The sequence below is a fragment of the Dendrobates tinctorius genome, unplaced genomic scaffold (genome assembly GCF_039654945.1).
Source record: "Dendrobates tinctorius isolate UK_male_01 unplaced genomic scaffold, ASM3965494v1 ptg000165l, whole genome shotgun sequence".
Lineage (NCBI taxonomy): Eukaryota > Metazoa > Chordata > Amphibia > Anura > Dendrobatidae > Dendrobates > Dendrobates tinctorius.
In genome coordinates this window covers 7,400,423-7,426,156 of record NW_027361832.1, presented here as the reverse complement: position 1 = coordinate 7,426,156, position 25,734 = coordinate 7,400,423, and the positions used below count along the sequence as shown (strand labels likewise).

Below are 25,734 nucleotides of genomic sequence, written 5' to 3'. Positions count from 1 at the left end.
TGTGATTTATATTATATGTGTTGTATTCATAGGGAGGTCTTGGCAGTCAGTGCTACAGACAACAAGATACAGTTACAGATTATATTCTGTATTCCTGACATTTTTAATGCCCGTGTGGGTGTTTCATGGGATTTTGAGCAATGTTTTTACTAAATGTATTTAAAACGGACGCTGCCATTAAGAGGAGATGATAATTGAGGTTCTTCCTTTCTGTCAATTAATCTCTACAAGTATGAAAACTGATTGCCTAAGAAAGGATTATACGGTTTGGAGGTTGCGGGGCAGTCGCTGTTGTGATTTTCGGTACATTAGGTTTGTCATTCACGCCTGACATCTGCTCCAAAGAATCTGGGAGATTAATTTAATGATGTTTCTTGGATTCTTTGCAACGTCAATTGTATCAAAGTGTAAAACGATGTTTGTTTCTTCACATGATTAACTCAGATGCTGAAACAAAACGAACTGGACTGCAAAAGAACATATTGTGTAGCAGTCTGCCTCTGACGTAAGAGGCTTTACACATTCAGTTTTCCATTTGATATTCTACTGCCAACAAAACAATACTTAAAAAAAAACAAAACATAAAATACATGAAAATATTTATTTGAAATCAAAAGCATTCGGCGTGCTCAACAGAAAATGGTTCAGAGGTGTCTTGGGCATCTGACGTTTAAAACAGAGGTATTCTCCCAAAGTAGTAATACTTGTAGGGAAGAATATGAAGAATATTACTGTAATATTACTGTAACACGGGATCTGGTGGACTTATTTATATACTTTATACCGTAATATTTACATCAATATTCAAAAGCAAAGCCAGCCCCCTTCTATATCACAGCCCATGCAGAGCCTAAGAAAGAGGCTGGCTTAGCTGGTAAGATGAGAAGCCTCCTTCACATAATGCTCTGGTCACACGCCGACGAGGGCCAGAAGCAGAGGGTCTGGAAAATGGGAGAGGACCAGGGCACCTTTCCAAATGGACATACATAGAGAAACTATATGATATATCAATATATACTAATAGATCATAAAATGATAATATTGTATAGTTAAAAAGGATTTAGGATATATTATTACTCCCTGGAAAGCATCTTAGAGGTACAACACTACTGAGGAACCATATATCATCCACTGTGCCACCTGCTGCAGTTTCTACAAAATCGGTGTTTTAGCATCAGAAGATTATCACTAGAAGACAAGTAAACCTGCTGCCATGTAGTCCACCATATTCATGAGCAGTTTATAGCCCTGCCCCCACCTCTGATTGTCAGCCTTCTGCCTATGCACAGTGTACACAGAAAGCTACCAATCAGTGGCATGTTGGTGGGGTTATGCAGATCTCAGCATTCAGAGAACTGCAGCAGATAAAACAGAAATGTTATCAAAACTACAGCATGCAGCCCAGCAAGTGACACATCACTGGAATAAGTTAAAACCTTTTTTTTTTCTTACACAAACAGCACTCGAAAATATGTTGGTGTGAATGTCTTCTTAGGGTTACATTTTAATGACAAAAATGCAGCATGTGCCAGCCTGGTCCGATTTATGGATCAGACTAGGACATGTAAATAGAGGGCAATTCCTGCACCCGTCATCTATGCAGGCGAGCACAAGGAGCCAAGCACATACTCGGTTTGCCCTTATACATTGATAGAGGTATTGACATGGTAGTACTTGTTTCATAGAATCATAGAATCGTAGAGTTGGAAGGGACCTCCTGGGCCATCTGGTCCAACCCCCTGCTCAAAGCAGGATTCGCTAAATCATCCCAGTCAGATGTCTGTCCAGCCTCTGTTTGAAGACTTCCATTGAAGGAGAACTCACCACTTCTCGTGGCAGCCTGTTCCACTCATTGATCACTCTAACTGTCAAAAAGTTTTTTCTAATATCTAATCTGTGTCTCCTCCCATTCAGTTTCATCCCATTGCTTCTAGTCTTTCCTTGTGCAAATGAGAATAAAGTTGATCCTTCTACAATGTGACAGCCCTTTAGATATTTGTAGACAGCTATTAAGTCTCCTCTCAGTCTTCTCTTTTGCAAACTAAACATTCCCAAATCCTGCAACCTTTCCTCATAAGACAGGGTTTGCAGACCGGTCACCATTCTGGTCGCTCTTTTCTGAACTTGCTCCAGTTTGTTGATGTCTTTTTTAAAATGTGGTGCCCAAAACTGGACACAATATTCCAGATGAGGTCTGACCAAAGAGGAGTAGAGGGAAATAATGACTTCACGTGATCTAGACTGTATGCTTCTGTTAATACATCCTAGAATTGCATTTGCCTTTTTTGCTGCTGCATCACATTGTTGACTCATATTCAGTCTGTGATCTATTAGTATACCCAAGTCTTTTTCACATGTGCTGTCACTTAGCCCTATTCCTCCCATTCTATATATGCTTTTTCCATTTTTATTGCCCAGATGTAGTACTTTGCATTTCTCCCTGTTAAAAACCATTCTGTTAGTTGCTGCCCACTTCTCCAGTTTATTTAAATCTTTTTGAATCCTCTCTCTCTCTTCTCTAGTATTAGCTATCCCTCCTAGCTTTGTGTCATCAGCAAATTTAATCAGTTTACCCTCAATTCCTTCATCTAAATCGTTGATAAAGATGTTGAACAATACAGGGCCCAGGACAGAGCCCTGTGGTACCCCACTTGAGACATTCTTCCAACTGGATGTGCAGCCATTTACGACCACTCTTTGGGTCCGATCACTAAGCCAGTTATGAATCCACCTAACAGTTGCCTTGTCCATTCCATACTTAATCATTTTTTCAATAAGGATTGTATGAGAGACTTTGTCAAATGCTTTGCTGAAGTCAAGATATACTATATCTACAGCATTTCCTTGATCCACCCAATCAGTGATACCGTCATAGAAGGAAATTAAGTTAGTCTGACATGACTTATTAGTTACAAACCCATGCTGACTCTGTTTAATCACTTCATTCTTATCCAGGTATTGACATACATGTTGTTTAATAATTTGTTCAAAGATCTTTCCTGGTATAGAAGTCAGACTCACCGGCCTATAGTTGCCTGGGTCCACCTTCTTCCCCTTTTTGAAGATAGGAACAACATTTGCTCTTCTCCAGTCTTCTGGCACTTCTCCTGTTCTCCAAGAATTTTCAAAGATTATAGAGAGGGGTTCAAAAATTTCTTCTGCTATCTCCTTCAGTACTCTGGGGTGTAATTCATCTGGACCTGGAGACTTGAATTCATTTAGGCTAGCTAAGTGTTTCCTCACTATCTTTCTGTTTATAGATATCCTGGATTCTTCTATTCCCTTAATAGGACAGTGAATAACAGTTGATGTTACATTTCCTTTCTGAGAGAAAACAGATGCAAAATAGGAATTTAAAAGTTCAGCCTTCTCAACATCCTGTCTTACCATTTCATCATTTTCATCCTGTAAAAATCCTATAGCATCTTTGACTTTTCTTTTACTTTTGATATATCCCCAAAATCCTTTATTATTGCTTTTGACATCTCTTGCAAGCCTCAATTCATTTTCAGCTTTAGCTAATCTGATTTGTGCCCTGCAGGTTCTGCAGACAGCATTATATTCTTCTTTAGATATGCCTCCCTCTTTCCATTTTATAAACATTTTTTTCTTCCTTTTTAGCATGTGCTTAAGTTCTGTGTTCATCCATCCTGGTTTCCTTAACTGCTTCCTATTCTTCCCTCTTTTCGGAATTGTTAACAACTGTGCTTTGAGAATTTCATTTTTCAAGATTTCCCATCCTTCCTGGACATTTTTGTCTTTAAGGATATCCAGCCATTGGATCCCTCCAATTCTCTTTCTGAATCCCTTAAAATCTGCCTTTCTGAAATCTAACCTTGACGTCTGAGTCTTCACAGGTCTTCCGCCTCTAGTTATCCAAAATTCTAAAATAGCATGGTCGCTACCTCCTAGGGTCCCAGCCACTTTTACCTCCTCAACCATTTCCTCCCTGTTTATAAGGATTAGATCCAAGGTAGCAGTTCCCCTTGTTTTCTCCCTGACCTTTTGGAAGATAAAGTTGTCAGCAAGAGAGGATAAGAATTTCCTTGACCTGTTAGTTTTGCCTGAGAGAGATTCCCAACAAATGTCTGGATAGTTGAAATCTCCCATGACAACTATGTCATATTTTTTGGAGAACTTGGCCATTTGATGCATAAAGAGTTCATCCATAGCTTCAGCTTGCACAGGCGGCCTGTAGTAAATGCCTACAATGGTGTCCTTTCCATTGTTCTGTCCTTGTATTCTTACCCAAACAGCTTCCACAGAACTCCCAGTCTCTGAAGCTTCAATCTCTGTGCAGATATACGCGTTTCTAACATACAATGCGACACCCCCTCCTCGTTTATCAAGTCTGTTTCTTGCAAATAAGTTGTATCCTTCTAGTCTTGTATTCCAATCATGTGTATTGTCCCACCAAGTTTCAGTGATTCCAATGACATCATATTTCTTTTCCTGTGTTAGTAGTTCCAATTCTCCTTGTTTGTTGCCCATGCTTTGTGCATTAGTATAGAAACTTTTTAGTTTGTGATTGGTTTCTCTTTCTCCAATATTTTTATTAATTAGATTCTTTCGTCTTTGTTCTTCCTTTCCACTTCTAATAGCAGAGTTCTCAATAGCATTTGTCAGGTGTATGGCTTTTTCTGGTCTTTTGCTTCCCTTCCCATGTTGTTCTAGTTTAAAGCTCTCCTTACAAGTGTAGCAAGGCGACTTCCAAATACATGCTTACCAGTCTTCGTAAGGTGCACCCCATCTCTAGAAAGTAGTCCATCGTATAAGTAGTTCACTCCGTGATCCAGAAATCCAAATCGTTGCTGACGGCACCATCGACGTAGCCAGTTGTTCACCTGCAGAATCTTATTCCACCTCCTTGTTCCATGGCCATCCACTGGGAGGATGGAAGAGAAGACCACCTGCGCTCCCAGTTCTTTCACTTTCTTGCCTAAGTCATCAAAGTCTCTGCAGATGGTTTCCAGGTCGTTTCTTGCAGTGTCATTTGTCCCCACATGTAGTAGCAGGAATGGGTAGTCATCTGTAGGTCTGAAGAGTCCTGATATCCTGTCAGACACATCTTTAATTTTTGCACCTGGAAGACAACACATTTCTCTTGAAGTTATATCCGGTCTGCAGATAGCGGCCTCAGTTCCTCTCAACAGGGAATCCCCCATGACCACCACTCTCCGTTTCTTCTTCACAACATTTTTCTTTCTCCATCCAGGAGGACTCTGAAGGCGTACAAGGTTGCTGCTTGTTGGCAAAGTCTTATCCTGATGTATTTCTTCATTGTTTTCCTGCGTGAGAGCCTGGTACTGGTTTCTGAGCAGTATGGGTGCTGACTGCCTCCTGATCCTCCTGCTTCTCTGGGTCACATGTCTCCATTCCTCTGTTTCTTCAGGTGCACTTCGAATTTCTTCTCTTTCTGTAACATGAAGAGATAATTCTGCTCTGTCCAAGAACTCTTCACCTTCCTTAATGATCTTCAACGTAGCTAACCTCTCTTCGAGATTTTGCAACTTTTCCTCCAACAGGGACACAAGCTTGCATTTGTGGCATGTGAAGTTTGGCTTTTCCACTGGTAAGTCTGTGAACATGTAGCAAGAAATGCAGCTCACCAAATGGCTCCTGGCCTCTTCCATCTTGAGATTTCTTAAAAACGATGAAAGATGAGCCCAAATTATCGGCGCGCGGTTTTTCCGATTTCCTCTTTTCAGCTGCAACGGCCAAAACCCAGTGATCGTTGAGCTCGCGGAGACTCTTCACTTATCCCATGAAAGGCTTCATGCTCCTTTTTTTTACATTTATATTACTGTCTTCTCTAAGAATTTGGGCAATTCCAAAGGAAAAAAAAGTCTTCATATATATTTTTGCTCAAAAGCACAAAGCATAGTTGTACAGAGCTCATATTTTGCACCAAAATTCAGAACACGGATTTTACTCTTTTTTTTTTTTTAAACTTTTGCTAAATATTCAATCCTGAATTTTATATTTTTCCGTTACATGAAAAACTTGGAGAACGTTTCTCCAAACTAATGCAGTAAAGCTATTACCTTACCTCATCTTTCTTGGACGCCTTCTCCTGTTGCAGAGCTTGAAGCTTTCGATAGTTCGCTGACTCCAGCTGGCGAGATTCTTCAACCAGCTCTACCTAATAAAAAGGAATAAAACAAAGCAATGAAGAAATGCTGCCGACTTCTCAGCCTGTGCAGGGGGATACATTGACAAACGAATGTGAAGACCATCTGTCCATTGTTGTGACACAAAAATCCTGATGTGTTTATAATGATAAATCTGTCATCGCTCTGCTAACAGCGGTTATTTTACTCTGACTATTGTGGGATGTGATGCGGAGCAGCTGACTGTACCAAATAATAATTCTCACTATAAAACAAGCGAAAAACTCTTTACGCTGTTAAATGGCCAACTAGAAGAGTCGGCGTGAATCGATTTGCGCGTCCCATTCCATCAACCACAGCAGCGGACTGTGGCAGCTGCACGTGAGAGGCAGTACCACCTCTTACCCCCTGGCATCTGCGGCTCTTCTTTAGATTAGCCAGCTATTAGAAATCTGCAGATGCCGGCAGATAAGAGGCGCTTCTCCTGCTCCAGTCCAGTGGCCATAAACGTGTCGTAGCCGATGGAATGGGATGTGCGCTTCGATTCACACCAACTACTCATAGCAATGATGCCCACCCCTCTATTTGCTGCTGTCACCCTTCCGCTCCAGCAGAGTAGCGTTACAAGGTCAGCTCTGGCTTTGCTGGATATATTGATAACAAGTATGAACGTTAGATTAATTTCTATCAAGCTCTGAACCTACTGACCCAATCACAATCCACAAATTACAGAAACTTTTTTTTTTTTTTCTTGTCCACAGCTGCAGGAACTGCAGGCGATTTAAATACAATAGTCTGGTCTGTAAACTAGACCAGCCAAGCGCAAAGTGAAATTTTTTTCACGAAGACCAGATGTCCCTGTGGACCAGCACATAGGCTGCAACTGGTCTGTATACTGCTGCAGTACATGTCTATGAAGTACATGTGAATGTACCCATAATAAGGACTTATTCAGACGTCTAGTTTTCACGTACGAGTTCTATTCCTGGTTCTCACACATAGTTTATGGGGCTGTTCACATGTCTGATTTTTTTCGTTGGACCAAGCAGTCTGTGCCAAAATCGCAGAGACATCCGAGTGACAGATCAAAATTGGCAATGCAAGTCCATGGGTCCGTGAAAAAAAAATTGGACAGCACTTGAATGCCACAGACTGATCGATAGAAGTTGGAGATATATTTTTTTCTTGTCCGAGTAAAACTGATGAAACTTGGACAAAGCTCTGATGATAATCTGCTGAAAATCTGATAAAGTTTGAATAAAAAAAATGTATTAAACTTTTTTCTAGTATGTGAAAAACACAGACGTCTGAATGAAGACTAAAGCAAAAGTAGAACACTTCTGTAAGTTTGTTTCTGTAAGACAATAGGAGGTTCCGATTTCTTCATATTACTGTATACAAGAAGTCATAGTGGTAGGTCTTGTTTGTGGATGGAACCGCCGGCCATTTATACTCCAACTGTATGTCACGCAGTTCTGTACGGTGACCCTGTATGTTGATATTTAGCCCCATACAGGGTAGAACACATACTTTCCCAAAGCTCTGTCTGTCTAACTCAGTCATCTGTGTCCAGGCGGCGAGTAGAATCATGAGGACATATTCTTCAGCTAAGTCGAATAAATCCTCAAAAGGTGGATCAGATTTCTGGTAAATCTCTTTCCTTATGTTCCGCTCAACACCGATGTCCATGGAAGCTGAAGGAGCAAGGTAAGTGCCAAAAATGAGCTGGAGGAGAAAACCAAATTCAGGTCAATAAATCATTCTGTGACTTCAATGTGGGATTTAAATTTTGCTGAGAAAGAAAGAACTTGACAACAGTTAGACTCTTAGTTGCACCTATCATGAATGCTTAGAGGGGTGGAGAAAACCCAAGTTTTAGAACGGATGTGTGTAACCTGTGCTTCTACAAGGACTGAAGGTCTTGATGAGACTTGTAATTTCACAGCTGGCTGAACGACGGGTTGTCTATGTCCGTTGTTTAAATTGGCCAGGTATGACTTTAGACAGCTGTGACTGAAAGAGAAAACTTTGGCTCCGGTTCATCAAAGTGTTTCCACCAGAAATCTGGTAAAAAACACTTTAATAAGTTGCTAAATTTGAAATGAAAATTGAGGTTGGGCAAAAATATAGAAACTTTTGGTGTTTTCATGCGAATTTTGCCTAGCTCTGCCGAAGTAGGTTAAGCAAGGGCTGGAACATGGGTGTGACACTCCAGATCTTCCAATTCATGAAGAGCTCTGGCAATCTGTACACCAGAAATCTTACTCCAGTCCCTGACTAGAGTGAGATTTGTGGTGAGGTGCACACCACTCGTCAGGTGCTCCTGATTCATTAAGACTAAGGAATGCAATTTTTAATGAGTCAGGAATGTCGGAGTCCAACTCACTCCCATCAAGACTGGTGTTGTTCATAAAGCCTTTATACTTAAATAAATAGCCAATGATCCATACCCTCATCTGTATAAAAAAGGAGCTAGTCCTTGACGCATTGTACGGGCGCAATCAGACAGCCGTATAACACGGACCATGATCGCATCGCAATGCTCGGACTGTCCATCGGCTTTCCTGACCCTACCATGACAGCTGCATACAAATATACTTGGGTCACCAGAGCCAGCGGCCAGTCCAAACATTGCAATGCGATCGTCGTACGTGTTATACAGAAGCTTGACTCTGCCTTATGTCCTATTGTCATCCATTTTGCGAGTCAGACTCAGCCATTAAAATCTATGAGGATCTGTATATAACAGATCAGACATACTTTGCACTTCAGTCTTCCCTCCATCTTTCATCTGTTTTTCACTGATTCATTGTTAGGAGTCAATGGACAGAAAAAGTTCAGACAGTTTATCTCCTTCAGTCTGTAAAAATGGATGCAACACAGCAGCAAAGTCATGCTACATGAATGCAAAAATTGACTCTGATGTGTATGTGGCGCCCCTAAGGCTCAGTCGCCACAGAAGTACTGCACCTCCTCCTGAGGTGTGGTGCCCCACCATCCAGGTAGGTTGGAGGCTCCTGACCACGCTCCAACACTCGCTCCCCACACAACAGAGTAGTTCAGCAAAGCCACATTGCGGCTCCTTGCTTAGAGTGTAGCAGAGCACCTTTGGTGGTTCCCTGCTTGGAACATGAAACGTGCTGGGAGGCGGGTGGAGTTGAGAATACATAAAAGAGGGGGAAGGTTTAGAATTTCAGGGAGTTCGAGGTCAGTCTAGGAGAGGAAGCCACTCAGAGAGGAGTGAGGAAAGAAGATCCCTGAGAGAGGAATGGAGGAAGGAGGTGCTGCAACAGACCTGAGTGACCTGGGTCTGCTGGCACGGGAAAGGAAAGAAGGAGAAAGACATTGAACTAAAACCCGATCTTCCATAAGAGAGAGAGATTAGAACGGAACGAAGGAGTAAAAGGGAACAGAGAGGACGTGGATTAGAGGAAGAACCCTGCCTGGAGGTTCTGGGCGCAGGGCCGGGGCCCGGTCCCCGAGGTTGTATGGACGCTAATGGTTCTGCAGCAGACGCCGGTGGAATAGTGGGCTGTAAATGCACTACTCCCATCTAAGACTTGGGTTTGCAGACCGGTCAACATTCTGGTCGCTCTTCTGTGAACTTGCTTGAGTATGTTGATGTATTTTTTAAAATCTGGTGCCCAAAACTGGACACAGTATTCCATATGAGGTCTGACCAAAGAGGACTAGAGGGGGATAATAAATACTCAATTAGGACACAAGTGTGCTCGGATAACACCTTATCCAAGCACGCTGGCTCATCACTATAAATTAAGTAAAAAAGAGCAAATGTTTGACCTCCTTTCCAGTAGTGCCTGACCTTTTTAGCCAAGAGAGAAGGTCAAATGGAGTCTAGTTGCATATTTTGGACTATTTGCCTGATTAATGTCAGTTGATGCCGGGGGGGGGGGGGGGGGGGGGACTACTGAACATCATTTTTTGGGGTATTCAAAAAGAAGCCTCCAAGAGAGTGATGAATGGGGACGAGGTCATGGTTTGAAACCAGTCTAAGGGTACCTGCACAAGCAGATTCCGCATGAAAAAGCAGAGCAAAGGTGCCTTGTAAAATGAACATAGTACACAGCACTAAGTTCCACCTTTTTTTTATAGCACACAATGGTACAGGCTATTTTATGACATCCCATCAGAGGAGCAACAATCGCGGCTGCAGAGGGTGTGACAGGGCCCATGCGGGAGTGCAGATTTTCATCAGTATGCTGGGTCAGATTTATATCAGTGTTTGGTCAATGTGTCAGCTGTACCATCAGTGATTTTCTCATGTGCAAAAAAAAAAAAAAAAAAAAAGAAAGTTTCTCTGAAGCATTACAATATTAAAAATGGACGACTCACAGACAGTATCCTTGTGTTTTGCGTGACTTTCCTGGACCCATAGACTTGTATGGGTAATTTTGTGCTGGCCTATTCTGGTGAGACGGATCCTCTAAGCCTTGGGTCTGGATGGGCACACTGACCCAGGGCGCTGATGCAACAAACAGGAAGGCACGTGTGCAGCGAGGACTTGGCATACACAGGAATCTCAAGAACATGGAAGTAGGGGAACCAAGCAGAGACGAATGCAAGCACAAACAAAAAAAGTCCAGATGGTGGAGCCACCAAACATAGGGCTAGAGTCCCAAGCCCTAAACACAATTGTGTTTCTAAATGGGCCTTAAATAGGTCTAGGGAGACTATGTCATAGATCCACTCTGGGTAACTTGCAAAACCCAATGTGTAGCACAGCAGAGGGCAGTGGATTCAGGGGAAGGAAACAAAGCCCAAGACAGGTGTGCAACATTTTGATCTCTCCGTGATTATTTTTTGAGGATGTATGGTCCGCAAATCAGCCCTTAGAACATGTACCCATTATAGACTATCTGTGAAAAACACAGAACATGTATGTGAAAAATGGTTGTCTGAATTAGGCCTAAAGCACAAGTCTGGCCCCTACGTGATGGGTAGAGTCAGAGGAGCCAGGTAATCTATTGAGATGAATTAATTGCGCTGTACACATATATTAAACATGGTTTTCCTTTTTTACTCAATGGTAGGTGAACTGCAGACCCCGTTTTCTCATGGTACCCATTTTGAACCCCAGCAACAGGTGTTCCAATGAATGTTTTCATGACATGGGAATGTTATCCTAACTTAATCTTTAGCTACTGGTAATATTCCAAAAGAATGACACCCTCTTTGCATACAACGATGGCTAAAGACACCAGAAATGTGTCAAAAGCTACAAAATTAGTGAAACTGAATCATATACAGAGGCCAAAGAACATCTCTATAGACATGTGTTCTGAGCCGGGAACGAAGGCTGGTAACGTGCCTATGATATCTAAAGCCATTGTAATTATTTTTCTCACAGTCATGACACCGTGTTATGCCATAGGCGCACAGATATCGTGAACACTTAGCTTGTAGCCGCTTTTGGTGAGGAATCAGATTAACGCTCACATTTGTTCCAATGAAAACAAATCTTGTATGTGCAAAGGGCTTAAAAAGCCATTGAGAGAACAAAAGTCAGTATCCAGGCCAAGCGGCTGATCTGTCTGTGAACATTCTCGTATGTGAGCGATGCCATGAGGTCTGTTTAGGATTCCTGGATTTATTTTAGGGGTCACATTATGTATAATGATGTCCACTGGCATATTACTGTGTAATATAGAGATCTGCTGTCACCCAGAGGCCGGAGAGAGAAATCAGCTGCACAATTCAAGTTCTTTCTTTGATTTGTCTTTCCTTTTTATTTTGTTTTATATAGCCATTATTAATTTTCGGTGCATTCTGTTTTTTTTAAGTGTAATTCCAATTTTACAAAACTTTTGACATATCATGGTGACAAGTTAGAAGTTTGGATCAGTCCGTATGCTGAGACCCTTCATTAATTGCTAAAACGAAGGAGCAGGAGCACTCAACCCGGCTAAAGACAATCTCATTCAGACATCCATTTTTCACATCCATTCTTTTTTACAGCACACATACACGTTATAGCTTATGGGGTTGTACACACATCGATGTTTATTTTGCGGGCTGCGTCACCCAGAAAAAAAAAATTATGTCCATTTCAGATTCTAGTCAAGGATCAAACTTGCCCACTCAGGTTTGTGAAGAACTCGGAAAGCACACTGATGACACCCTAGTGCTGTTCTTTTTTCATATTTTTTGCTATGAGAAACTTCAGAAATCTCGATCAGCTTTTTGTTGTATGAAAGAAAAAATTATGAGTCAGTGATGGAAAAAGTGACACTGATGAAAATCTGATCCAGCACACTGATCCAAATTAGCGCATACGAAAAAAGCCAATGACATCTGACTGATGGCCAGTAGTGACGAGTGAGCATGTTCTGATAAGGTTATCAAGCATGCTCATTTGCTAACCAAGTGACTTTGGTGTGCTCAAAAAATACGTTCAAGTCCCCGCGCCTGCACGTCTTGCGGCTGTTCGAGAGCCATAACAATTGCAGGGTTGCCTGTTTGTTAGGCGATCTCAGCAAGTCTCGTGGCTGTTAGGTAATCCCTGCATGTGTTGCTGCTGTCGAACAGCCGCGAGACATTCAACCGAGGGCACTCGAACATATTTGAGCACGACGAAGTCACTTGGTTAGTACCTGGGCACGTTCTCTCATCAATAATGCCCAATAGTACCATAATGTACCAATAGTGGCACCCTCAACGCTTTCTGTCTAATAATCATTTATCCTTCACATAAAAGAGTACTAAACCTGGGCCCCGTTTTAGCAAGACTAGTGTTTTAAATGCCGATCATGACGAACTGTGATCTGAAGTAAGATTCACATTTAAATTTATAAAGAGGTGTGAACCCGCACCGGAAAAGTCCTCCATTTAGGAGCTACATTTTGTCAAATTTTACACTACTTTTGTTGTGCAGATTTTGCTGAAATTCTCGGATGTGCTTGGCCCAAATCCCTCCAAACTCCGCTCCCCTTATAGTACCTGTCTACGTGATTGAGGAAGACATGGTGCATATATAATAACACCAGCCATAATGCACATAAAGTCTTAGAGTGTATGTGGAATGTTGCCAGACTTGCTATAGGAATATCAGTGTAGTATATACTGTATAGTGCCTCACCGTCCCATTCACGGCTTCCTATTAAACTTGTCAAACTTTACTTTGCTCTTGGAGAAAACTTTATTCCAGGATATATTTTAATTAGCGCCATAAAAATCCCATATAAACAGCCCACTTTTTATGTGATGTTTTTAAATGATGTAATAAATAAAGTGTCAAGGGTTCACTAACTTTCATGACCTGTTTAAGAAACAAATGATGCCAAAGTATGCAAGTGAAAGACTGAGCTTTAAAGATGTATAATATTTTTTGGCTAGCTGTAAAGTAGTTCAGTCTGACCCCATAAATATTTGCTTTTCAATTACAACATTTATATATTTTGCTGCTGAGCATGAAAATACACTTACTCCAAAATCGCAGATAAAATCCGCAGAGGAATAGCTTAGTTACTCACCGATAACGGTGTTTCTCGGAACCCATGACAGCACCACGGAGAGAGGGGGTCCGCCCATCAAGGACAGGAACCTACAGATAAAAAGGCGGCACCTCTCCTCCGTCCCCAGTTGGTTACAGAGCATCAGAGGGTCTCCCGGTTAGTTAACAACAAAAGTATATACATAACATTATAATATTTCATATTATGGAGAAGCCCCGTGTCTAACAAAACCACTTTACACACATTAACTCATGCTCACCGCACACGTGAAGGGGGGGAATAATCGGGTGCTGTTATGGGTTCCGAGACACACCGTTATCGGTGCGTAACTAAGCTATTCTCTCTCACCCATGACAGCACCACGGAGAGAATTTCAGAGATTGGTAGCTTAGGGAGGGACCACCGCCTGAAGGACCCTTCTCCCAAAGGTCAGGTCAGACGTAGAGGCTAGATCTAAGCGATAGTGCCTGAAAAAGGTAGAAGGTGTTGACCAGGTGGCCGCCTTACAGATCTGCTCTATTGATACCTCTGATCTTTCTGCCCATGAGGTCGCCATTGCCCTTGTAGAGTGAGCTTTTAAACCCTCCGGGATGGTATATCCACTGGATGGATACGCCAGGGCAATCGCATCCCTTATCTACCTTGCTAGGTTACTCTTGGATGCCTTGAGTCCCTTCCGAGGTCACTGGAAACACACAAAGAGACCTTTCCTTCCTACATCCCTTGGTGGCCTCTAAGTACTGAACTAGGCACCTCTTCACATCCAGGGTGTGAAATTTCTCCTCTCCCCTATTCCTAGGGTTTGGGCAGAAGGAAGGAAGGACCACTTCTTGGGACCTATGGAAGTGTGTCGACACCTTAGGTAGGTATGCTGGGTCAGGTTTTAATATGACTATTGTCTAGGATTTTAGTGAACGGGGGTATTGCTGACAAAGCTTGAATATCGCTCACTCTGCGAGCGGATGTTAGGGCCACTACAAGTATAGTTTTTATGATAGGGTTTTTAGGGGTGCTGACTGGATGGGCTCGAATGGGGGCCCTGTTAGTGCAGACAACACTAGGTTTAGATCCCATGATGGTATTTTCTGGGTGGTTATTGGTCTAGACCTGGCTGCAGCCCTCATAAACCGTGCCACCCAAGGGTTGCCTGCCACATCCTGGTTATAAAGGGCACCTACAGCCGCTATCTGTACCTTCAATGTATTAGTTGCCAGCCCCTGCTCTAACCCTTTTTGCAGGAATTCGAGAATTTTGTCAATTTGTACTCCATCCTGAACTCTTACCCCGGAGCTGAATAGAATTTTCCTTCAAGTTCTACCATAGGCCCTGGTTCTGATCGGTTTCCTACTCTTTTGTAGCGTGGAAACCAGGTTTTCGGAGAACCCCCTCCCCCTCAGCAGTGCCCTTTCAAATTCCATGCTGTTAAATGGAAGTTCACTGCCCGAGGGTGTAACACGGGACCTTGGGACAGAAGGTCGGGGAGATCTGGTAGAACCCAGGGGTAGGTTATTGACAGTATTCTCAGCCAGGAAAACCAAGTTCCTTTTGGACAAAAGGGGCTATTAGTATCATTCGTGCCCTGTCTTCTCTGACTTTCCTTATGACTGCTGGAATGAGAATGGGCGGCGGAAAGGCATACATTAGGCCCTGCGTCCATGGAAGCATAAACGCATCCAGGGTCCAGGATTCCCCCTGGGGTCAGGGAACAAAATGCGTCCACTTTTTTGCTTTGTGGTCGGCAAACAGATCCATGTCCGGGGTTCCCCACATTTTTACAATCTTCCGAAAAATGGACTGTTTTAGAACCCACGCCCCTTGATGTAGCTGGGTGCGACTTAGAAAGTCTGCTGTCTGGTTTTCTGCTCCCCGTATGTGTAGTGTAGATAGGGATAGTAGGTTTTCCTCGGCTAGCGTGAAAATTTTGAAGGATGTGTTCATTAGTGTTCGGGACCTGGTTCCCCCCTGATGATTCATGTAGGCCACCGTCACTCGATTGTCCGAAAATATGCGGACATGATGTCCCTTTAATATCGGTAGAAAGTGTGTTAGGGCGTAGCCTACTGCCAACAGTTCCTTTTGGTTTGAGGAGGCATCTAGTTCCTGACCTCCCCATTCCCCCTGAGCCACCCTGTTGCTCATATGTGCTCCCCATCCCTTGGGACTAGCATCCGTGGTGATTATGTGTGTGACTTTTATCACCCAGGGAATCCCTTTGGATAGGTTGTCTCTGTTTTCCCACCAAGCTAGGGAACGAATAGTTTGAGTGTAGTGTGACATAACCTTCCAAGTGACCTCTTAAAGCTGACTGGTTGGCTAAAACATCCCATTGGAGATCTCTCGTATGTAGCTGTGCCCACTGGACTGCCGGCAGGCAAGCGGAGAGGGACCCTAATAGTGACATTGCTTTACTTAGCGTCATGGAAGGGTTCTGTATCGCTCTTGCTACCATCTGAGCGATCCTCTCCTTTTTGTGGTCTGGCAGGTAACACTCCTGGGTGTTTGAGTCCAGTGTCAGGCCTAGGAACTCCTGGACTTTTCTGGGCTCCAGCCTTGATTTTTTTCAGGTTTAGGAGCCAGCCGAGGTTTTTTTAGAGTGTCCATCACTCTGTCCCTCTGTTCCCTGCATATTTGGGCCGAGTTGCTCGCTATTAAAAAGTCGTACAGATATGGGACTATAAAAACATCTTGTTCTCTTAAGTGAGCCATCATCTCCGCCACTAATTTCGTGAAGATTCGCGGGGCTACCGAAATCCCAAATGGCAGGGCCCTGTACTGAAACTCCCTTATTTCGTCTCCTATGGAGACCACAAGTCTGAGGTATTCTCGGGAGTCTTTGTGGATGGGAACGTGATAGTAGGCATTGCTGAGGTCTAATACTACCATGAAACAATGTGGAAAGAGAATTTTGATGCTTGACTTGATCGACTCCATTTTGAATTTCTCGTTTTTGACATAATCGTTCAGCCTCTTTAGATTTATAATTGTTCGGAAGGTACCGTCCGGTTTGGTTACTAGAAAGAGAGGCGAGTAGAATCCTCTGCCTTTCTCCCGCGGGGGAACCTCCTGGAAGACTCTTTTGTTCAACAGGCTTAGGACCTCTTTTTCGAGGGCTTCTTGTTCTGTTACTGATGATCTTAGTGGGGTCACTACATATTTTTGAGGTGGGAGAGAGAGAAAGTCTATCCTTAACCCTGATCCTATCAGATTTAATAAACAAGGGTTGTTCGATATTTTCCTCCAGGCTGGGAGAAAAAAGCTTAGCCTCCCTCCCACCCTGGGCAAACAGTCATTTGGAGGGCTTTTTGTCTCGGGACGAGTTACCAAAGAAGAACCCCCTGTCTCTCTTTCTATCGTCCTACTTCTGTTCTCTCGGGGGTCTCCTCTGAAAAAACGTTTTGCTTCGAAAGGACCTTTTAAAGCCTTTAGGGCCTAAATTTGGGAATCCCTTCTTTTTATCCCCCGCCTTTTGGAGGATGTCATCCAATGTCTCTCCAAATAGGAATTTCCCTTCACAAGGGATGGCACATAGTTTCATCTTAGTCTGTAAGTCCCCAGGCCAACATTTAAGCCACAGCGTTCTTCGGGCTGCGTTTGACATGGCTGCCGTTTTGGATGACAACCTTACCGAATCAGCCGAAGAGTCGGCTAAGAAGGCCGCCGCTCCCCTTATCACAGGAATGGATTCCAGGATCTTCTCCCTGGGTGTACCCTCCCTTAGCTGCTTCTCTAGTTGGTCCACCCACACCATGAGGGCTCTGGAGGTACAAGTTGCCTCTATCGCTGGTCTAAGATTTCCTCCTGCTGATTCCCAAGTGCCCTTGAGGAAAGTATCGGCTTTCTTGTCTAATGGGTCCTTTAGAGTACCCATATCCTCAAAGGGGAGTGCAAATTTTTTCGAGGCTTTGGCGACTGTCACGTCTAACTTCGGGGCTTTGTCCCAGGACGTGGAAGCCTCCTCGTCAAAAGGGTATTTTCTTTTAAGGGAGTGAACCGTGGAGTTCTTCCTATCTGGTCTCTCCCATTCTTTTTTTATCAGACCCTGTACATTTTCGTTTAACGGAAACACTCTGCGTCTCTTTTGGCCTAGTCCCCCGAACATTATGTCCTGGACTGATCTATCTGGCCGAGGGTCTGCTACCCCCATGGTAGAACTTACTGCCTTTACTAACATGTCTACCTCATCCAGGGGAAAACAATGACGACCTTCTGTTTCCTCATCTGAGGATGACGAGTCGGTGTCTGAAGTATGTGATGTAACTTCCCCTGACGTCGAGGCCTCTGACTGGGAGGCTGCTACTGTGTCCCTTTTCCTTCCCCTCTCTTTGTGTTTTAGGGATGAAAGGGCACTTTGAAACTCCGATCGGATTACCGCTCTTAGATCTGAGGCGTAATCCGGGGTTTCAGCACAAAGAACTTCCTGTATGCAGGAGCTGCAGAGTTTTTTATCCCAAGCTGCTGGTAGCGGCCTGCTACAGGTGGGGCATTCCCTGTTCTTTGTTTTTTCTTTCTTCTTTCCCTAATAAGGGAAAGAAGTCTATTATAATGGGGGACATTCATGTAGATCACTTACCCCATTATGCGCGGTTGCAGGTACCGGTCCAGGAGGTGGATTCGGATCCCTCACGGGCTGATCCACAGAAGGTGACTTGCTCCTTGCAGTCGACTTGCTCCGCTACGTGGAGTGGCTACTGGACCGGCCCTCGCGCCCGTCCTTTTCTTTTTGCCGGCGATGGTGGTGTCTGGGTTGTTGCTGCTGCTGCTTATGCTCCTGTATTGGCTGCTCCTCGTGCTGGTTGCTGTCCTCCATGTTTACAGGATGCTTCCAGCAAGGAGCAGCTCCCACGTTCTTCTGACGTCACCTCCTTCTCCCAGCCTACCCCGCTGTGCCCCCGGGGAGTGCGCAGTCCCCGGAAGTCGTCATTCCATTTCCAGGGCAGCGCCATATTGGTACACCTGTGTACCGCAGCGCTGCCCCCGCGTGTACCAGCATCCCCCAGCCCCATTCTCCTTTCCGGAGCAGCGGCTCGGTCCTCTGCCGCCCGCTCACCCTGTACAGCCCCTCGGTTACAGCGGTGGCGGCTTCAGGCACCGACCCCACTGCGGCAGGGGCCTCCCCGCTGCCAGGACTGCAAACGGGACGGTCCTGGCTCCTCTTCAAAAATAAGCTGCTGCTGCCGCAGGATCCACGGGTCACCCGTCAAGGACAGGAACCCAACTGGGGGCGGAGGAGAGGTGCCACCTTTTTATCTGTATGTTCCTGTCCTTGATGGGCGGACCCCCTCTCTCCGTGGTGCTGTCATGGGTGAGAGAGAAATTGACTTTTTTGCTACAGATTTATTTTACATCCAAAGCATAGCATAAACTTAGCGGCATGCAAGCTGAGTACAAATATATTGATAAGTCAGTGATTCTGTATTGATTCTCACTTGGCCATACACTTGGATCATAGTGGCGTGGCAAGAGCATGATCTACACTGCAGCTACACTTAACTCCTGGTCTTTCAGTCAGGGGAGAATGGGGGGCACAAATCCTCCTTTCTTGCGATAGGTGCCAGAAAGAGGAGTTGAACTTTAGCGCCACCCAATGGAAGAAGCAATCCTAAAAGTCAATACTCCACTCTAACAAGCCTTGCCACATGACTTAGAATAAAAGCCAAATCAGAATTTCTAGTTCCAGACACATGTTTCAGGGTGTTGCCCCTCCTTGGTGCAAAGCAAGATATCTGATTTGATTGGGCTGTATGAGAGGCCTCCGACTAACACGTCTGCAAATAGAGATTCTGGTTTGGTTTTCATCCTAAGTAATGTGGCAAGGCTCTTAAGGGTCGATATTGACTTTTAGGGTTGTTACTTCCAGTAGGTGGCAGTAGAATTCAAGTCCTCTTCCTCTGTGAAGAGGCAATTTGCATGTTTACTTTCCCATTCAAGCATTGCATGGCCTATAAGTCTCCTTACACTGGCATGTCAGAAATTTCATTTTCCATAAGGAGAGATGTTAGCCCCTAGACCCCAGTGGCTTGATGAATATTTATATAGAATACCTCTTTAATGATCTTGCTAAGTAGTCTGCATAAGGGCATATGCAACTGAGGGTGGGCAAAAAAATGAGTACAGACCAGTTCTTCCTACTTTTTCCATTATTTCAATTGTCATTGAGCTTTGACACAAATGAGTGCTCAGCAACTTAAGATGCCAATTTGGAAAGGGGCACAATATATTATATATATATATATATATTATAATATATATATATATATATATATATATATATATATATATATATATATATATATATATATGCAATTTTTTTTTTTTTCCTTCATTTATTTTTCTGTTACTCACCTGTTCTAGCTCCAGCACCTAATGCTGTACCCTACTCTCATCTTGCCTGCAGCAGCCAAATTCACTCCAATGAAAACATCTCATTGGGTAATTTAAGATGGTTGAAACAGCAGGATGTAATCTGTGTATTCAGGTAGTTTTAATATTCCTGCTGTTTTACTGTACCACCACTGCATCCTCAGCTCTGCTGCATCATTTCCACTCAGTTATAACTCTGCTATTCCAGCCACCGCTGCTGCAACCGTGCTATTTCGATCATCATTGCTCCAACATTGCGACATCAGCCATTACTGCTACAACCCTGCTAATTTTGGTCATTGTTGTTTCATCTCTGCTACATCAGTCAGTGCTGTTCCAGCTTTGCTTCAGTAGTCAATATTGTTCCATCTCTGCTTGATTAGTCTTTGCTTTTCCAGCTCTGTTTCATCAGACACTGCTGCTTAAGCTTTCCTTCCCCAAACAAAGCTGTTTCAGCACTGCTGCATCAGTCATCACTGTTCCAGGTCTGGTGCATTAGTTACTGCTGTTTAAGCTCTTCTTCATCAGTCATTGCTGATCCAGTTCTGCTGCACTAGTTATTGCTGTTCCAGCTCTTCTGCATCAGTCATCGCCGATCCAGCTCTGTTACTCCCTCTGCCGGCATTGTGTTTTCAGTGATGGTTGCCTCACTGCGCTACATTCAACAGGTGAGCGACCCACTAAGAGGTTCGCTGTGACTTTATACAGTCTGATCAAAATTTGCTTCACTGCATTAGATCAATGCATAATATTTGGATGTGCGGTCAGAGTCATTTTTCTACATTTATGCTATAAGACATAACATTTTCCACTGAGTTCAAGCAATTGATAAATAGTTTCCGATATGAGGAGCACTTTCCTTTTCATGACGTAAAATGAATGAAGAAGAAAGATGAGCATTCTGAAATTCCTGGTTTTGGCACCAAAAGATCTAGTCCCACTCCTGCCCAGAAACAAAGTTCATCAAGCAATTTTTAACAACATTTTGGAATGTTGCATAATTTGATGCTTTGGCCAACTTTGTCAACTTGTAGATGTGGCACCCCTGAGGGTTCAGTCGCCACAGAGGTACTGCACCTCCTCCTGAGGTGTGGTACCCCACCATCCAGGTAAGGTGTAGACAACTGACCACGCTCCAACACTTGCACCCCCACACCACAAAGTAATGCAGCAAAGCACCTTCGGCGGCTCCCTGCTTGGAGTATAGCATAGCACCCCTTGGTGGCTCCCTGCTTGGAACACGAAACGTGCTGGGAGGTGGGTGGAGTTTAGTTGACCCAAAAGAGCGGGAAGAGTTGAGTTAGTGAGTCAGTCATTCACTCAGTCAGAGAGTGAGGATGTAGACGGACGGAGTGTGAGACAGAGAAGATCCCCGGGAGAGGGATGGAAGAAGGAAGTGCTACAGCAGGCCACAGTGATCTGGGTCTGCTGGCACAGGAAGGAGACAGAGAAAGGAAGCTTGATTCTCCATTGGGAAGAAGGATTAGGATGGAATGTAAGGAGAATAAGAGAACAAGGACCAGGGTTAGAGGAGAACCCTTTTCAAGTTCTAAGCGCAAGGCCGGGGTCCGTTCCCCGAGGTTGTACGGATACTAATGGTCCTGCAGCAGACACTGGAGGAATAGAAGTAGTGACCACTTTATTCCCACCTGAGACTTGGGGGCACAACAGCAACGTGAGTGAGCCGGGACTAGGTAGTAAGGAGTCCCCGAAGCAGGCTACAGCTGTCTGCCGTACAAGTAGAGTTCATAGGAACATCTGACAGGAGGCACTCCAGTGTAACTCAGTACTGAGAGTACTTCATTCTTAGGCGCTATAAGAGGAGACGTTCAGAAAAGGCACATAAGTTGGCGGAGAGTTGGAAAGGAGTACTTCATCTTGCCTGGAAGTTGGCTGAGCTCCTGACCCGGAGGACACGGCACGGATGCGGGCACCTGTATCTGCAACAGACTGTGAGTAAAGCTTTGGAACTACATGCCCTGGTGTCCTCCACTTATTCCGGCGCCAACCTGCCCAGCACTGCTACATCCCTTGCGCCTGACACTACACCATCTACGTGTCACTTCACCTACACTGCCCTGGGACTCCAACCCTGCCTGTGGAGGGCTATAACATCACTGCTGCACCACACCATCTGTCCCAGAGGATCTGTCTGCAGCGTCGACTTACATCTCTATTGCCGAACACCACAGGTGGCGTCACGAATCACTTATAAACTTTTACCACCATAAGCACACTGAAACAACCCCCCTTTGCAATGGAGCCCCAGGGCCACGGACCGGGTCACCGCTGCCGTGACAACCCCCGTTGAGAAGATCAACTGGCCTGGTACCGAGTACCCCACGGCCCTGGTGAGTGAGGGCGCTCCATAGAAAAGTTGGTGGTGACGGTGTAAAACCACCAGATAAATTGATCATAATTTATGAAAAGAAATGTATACCCACCTCTGGCTGGAGTAACATATGCGGCAGAGGCGCACAGTAGTTCTAAGATGCGTTAAATTCATTTAGAGGCATGGTCTCTTGAATTTGGAGCATCTTAGTTCAGCGCATTCTTTATTAAGACTGGCAAACAAAACACCAGTGTTAAAGATGTTGCCCAGGCTGCGGACTAAAGACTGCAGCCACTCAATGTGACTGCCGAATTCCCTGGTATTCCTGGTGGTATATGTCCTCTCAATTCACTTGCATTGAGAAAAGCTGGACATGTCTAGTCATCATGTGACCGCAAGTATACAAATCACAAACATGTGCTGATGTGACCATTGACTCGAACTGGGAATACCGGGAGAGTGTGCAGCCACAAAGTAATTGCAGATTTTTGGCCCAGACAACCCCTTTAATGAATTAGGACCATAATGTTTTTCTAACAATCTTGTGTGACTGATCCCTCTATCACAACAATCTATATTCAATAATTTATTGCTCATAGCATGGAAATGTGCTTAATAAAAATGAGTGTCTTTTTCCTTTATGTCTTTGGATGCTGATATTTTTGATGATTTGTGATAAACTCACAAGCACAATATCTAATAATCCTGTAGTGACATCTGATAGCGCTATACATCATATGTTTTGGGTTCATTTAAGGGTCCATCTCACTAATAACAAAAATATTCCCTAAGTGGAATTCAAAAGAATCATAAAATCTAAAGAGCATTATGCAATCTGATCATGCTCGGCACACAACATCCCGTTCCTTAGATTTACCACTTACTTGGGAATGTCTGCGTAGTTTAAAAGGTTGTAGAGTCTCTTGGTAGAACATGTGATGATAGGACTGTAGATCAAACCAGAAGTGGACACCATTCTCCCACAGCTGAAACACAAGATCGATCGCATTGTTAGCTATAAAGACATCATTAATTTTGTAACAAAGAGAAACGCCTATCTGTAGACAGCTGGTTCAGAGTACTAGCCGCTCAGCAAAAAGAGCAGGTGTGTTGGTTGGCTGGGTGACAGGCCGCTGATGCAACTCTTAGTAGGTATTGGTTTGGTTCTTCTTGTGGCAATCCTCCAAGAAAAAAAACCTTGTATGTCTAGTGACTTGTCCAGGATTATAAAATCTCTGAGTTCCAGAAATCATTTATAGGTGTCCAGTATTGCAGCTCATTTTCATTATTTCAATGAGATTGATCTGCAATACCAGACACAGTCTATGTGAAAGAGTGGTGCTGTTTCTGTTTTTTTCTTTCTAATCCAGGACTACAACAAGATCTATACCAAAAACCCTTTAGAAAGTTCTAATATGGAATTTTTTTTTAACAAAATAATGAGCAATTGTCATAATTTTAAGGGATCTTGGGCTCTAATCCCGTGGCACAGCCAGGGATACTGGAGAGAAGACAGAAGTGATTTATTACAGCTTCTGTCACTTCTTATGCTGGCTACAGAGCACTCAATGAGCGATATTGTAGTCACTTCTGTCACTATATGGAGCTGTTTTCCCTCTGTATCTCTGTATATGGCTGCCCCAGTTACAGTGGAAAAAAAAAAGGAAAAAAAAAAAAACTATAAACAGGAAATGTTCCCCAGAGTTTTTGATAGGTTTACTATGTGCACATATACATAGAAAATTAAGGAAAAAAATAAAAATCCCCACTGCAACAAAATCCAAAATAATACAATATTCTAGAATAAAATATATTCGCCTTTTATTTTTAACACTATAACTAACAACCTACACATGTTAGTTATACACACAACTGTAATAACCAGGAGAATTAGTTCATCAAGTTATTTGATGTGAAACATGAACACTAAAAAAAAAAGAAAAAAACTAAGCCAAAAATTGTTTTTTTCTAAATTTATTTTTCAAAAAGAAAGGTTATCACAAAACAGCACTAAAAAAATAACACAATTTGTCTGATATAAAACAGAGCTCCATATAGTTTTATCAGTGAGAAAAGTAAAAAAGAGTTACAGCTGCAGAAAAGTAGAGAGGCAAAAATGAAAAAAATGTGGCCAGTCATAAGGGTTTATATACTTTGTAATGAGTTAGCATAGTTGTGTTATTAAGGGGGCACTGAGATTAATGTTAACAAATCTGATCATCATTAAAAGTTCTCATAAATGTGAAAGGGTCAGTAAAATTTGTACAGATTATTTTCTTGATGATCTGGTTTATTCCTTTAATCAAAGTATAGTGACACAGCTCTTTTCCTAAAAACATGGACGTGGTCAAGTGGTAGGGTACACGCTGGGGAGGTGTAGTTATGATGTGGGTTGAAGGCATGTTTAAATGACAGCAAATTCGCCCAATATATGCATGCATAATTTGGCCAAGCATATATGTGCTCTTTATGGAGAGAGAAGAGTACGCCACAGCCAGGGTCGGACTGGGGTGTCTGGGGCCCACCAGGGGAAAGGACTCTTGGGGCCCACCCTACGGTTATATGCAAATATCTGTCAGTTGTTATCCCCATTATAGTGGAGCATCAGCTGCAAACCACAGGCGCCTCCTGCACATCTACTGTGCGCCCCCATAACTGGGATGTATAATTACAGTAGCTTACATTAATGGGGTTCTTTGGTTAAAACAAGTTATCACCGATCCATGGGCTCCACAGGATAGGTGATCATTAGGTCCGACCATTAGAAACTGCACTGATTGGAAGAATGAGGAAGTTTTATCCCTGATAGGACACTTAACCCCATTTTAAAATGGAGTGGCAGGTGGGATATCTGACCGAAGCTCCATTCATTCTCTTTGGGGCTTTTATAAAAAAAACAAGTTCAGCCACTGAGGGAATGAATGTATCAGTGATCAAGTCAGACATGCCACTCCAGTCTAATGGGGATAAAAGCTCCACATTCTGCCGATTGGGTCCACATAGTCCGCCACACAATATTATGGGCAACCACATAGTCCGCCATACAGTATTATGGGAAACCACATTGTCAACCATATAGTATTATGGGCAACCACATAGTCCTCCATACAGTATTATGGACTCCACATAGTCCGCCATACAGTATTATGGGCAACCACATAGTCCGCCATACAGTATTATGGGCAACCACATTGTCCACCATACAGTATTATGGGCAACCACATAGTCCGCCATATAGTATTTTGAGCACCCACATAGTCCGCCATACAGTATTATGGGAAACCACATAGCCCGCTATATAGTATTTTGAGCACCCACATAGTCCGCCATACAGTATTATGAGCACCCACATAGTCCGCCATACAGTATTATGGGCAACCACATAGTCCGCCATACAGTATTATGGGCAACCACATTGTCAACCATACAGTATTGTGGGCAACCACATAGTCCTCCATAC

The 25,734-nt window shown here is 43.5% G+C and overlaps 1 protein-coding gene across 3 annotated transcripts in view; it reads right to left on the bottom strand.

The window, feature by feature from the left end:
- The window catches only part of RGS22 (regulator of G protein signaling 22), a 162,502-nt gene that overhangs the window by 68,344 nt on the left and 68,424 nt on the right, over window positions 1-25,734 (bottom strand). For all 3 annotated transcript variants that reach the window (XM_073550453.1, XM_073550454.1, XM_073550455.1), the window contains exons 14-16: window positions 23,159-23,260; window positions 7,641-7,835; window positions 6,050-6,142 (exon numbers count right to left, since the gene is read on the bottom strand). In XM_073550453.1, the coding sequence (XP_073406554.1) occupies window positions 6,050-6,142; window positions 7,641-7,835; window positions 23,159-23,260 (390 nt within the window). The remainder of the gene's footprint in view (window positions 1-6,049; window positions 6,143-7,640; window positions 7,836-23,158; window positions 23,261-25,734) is intronic.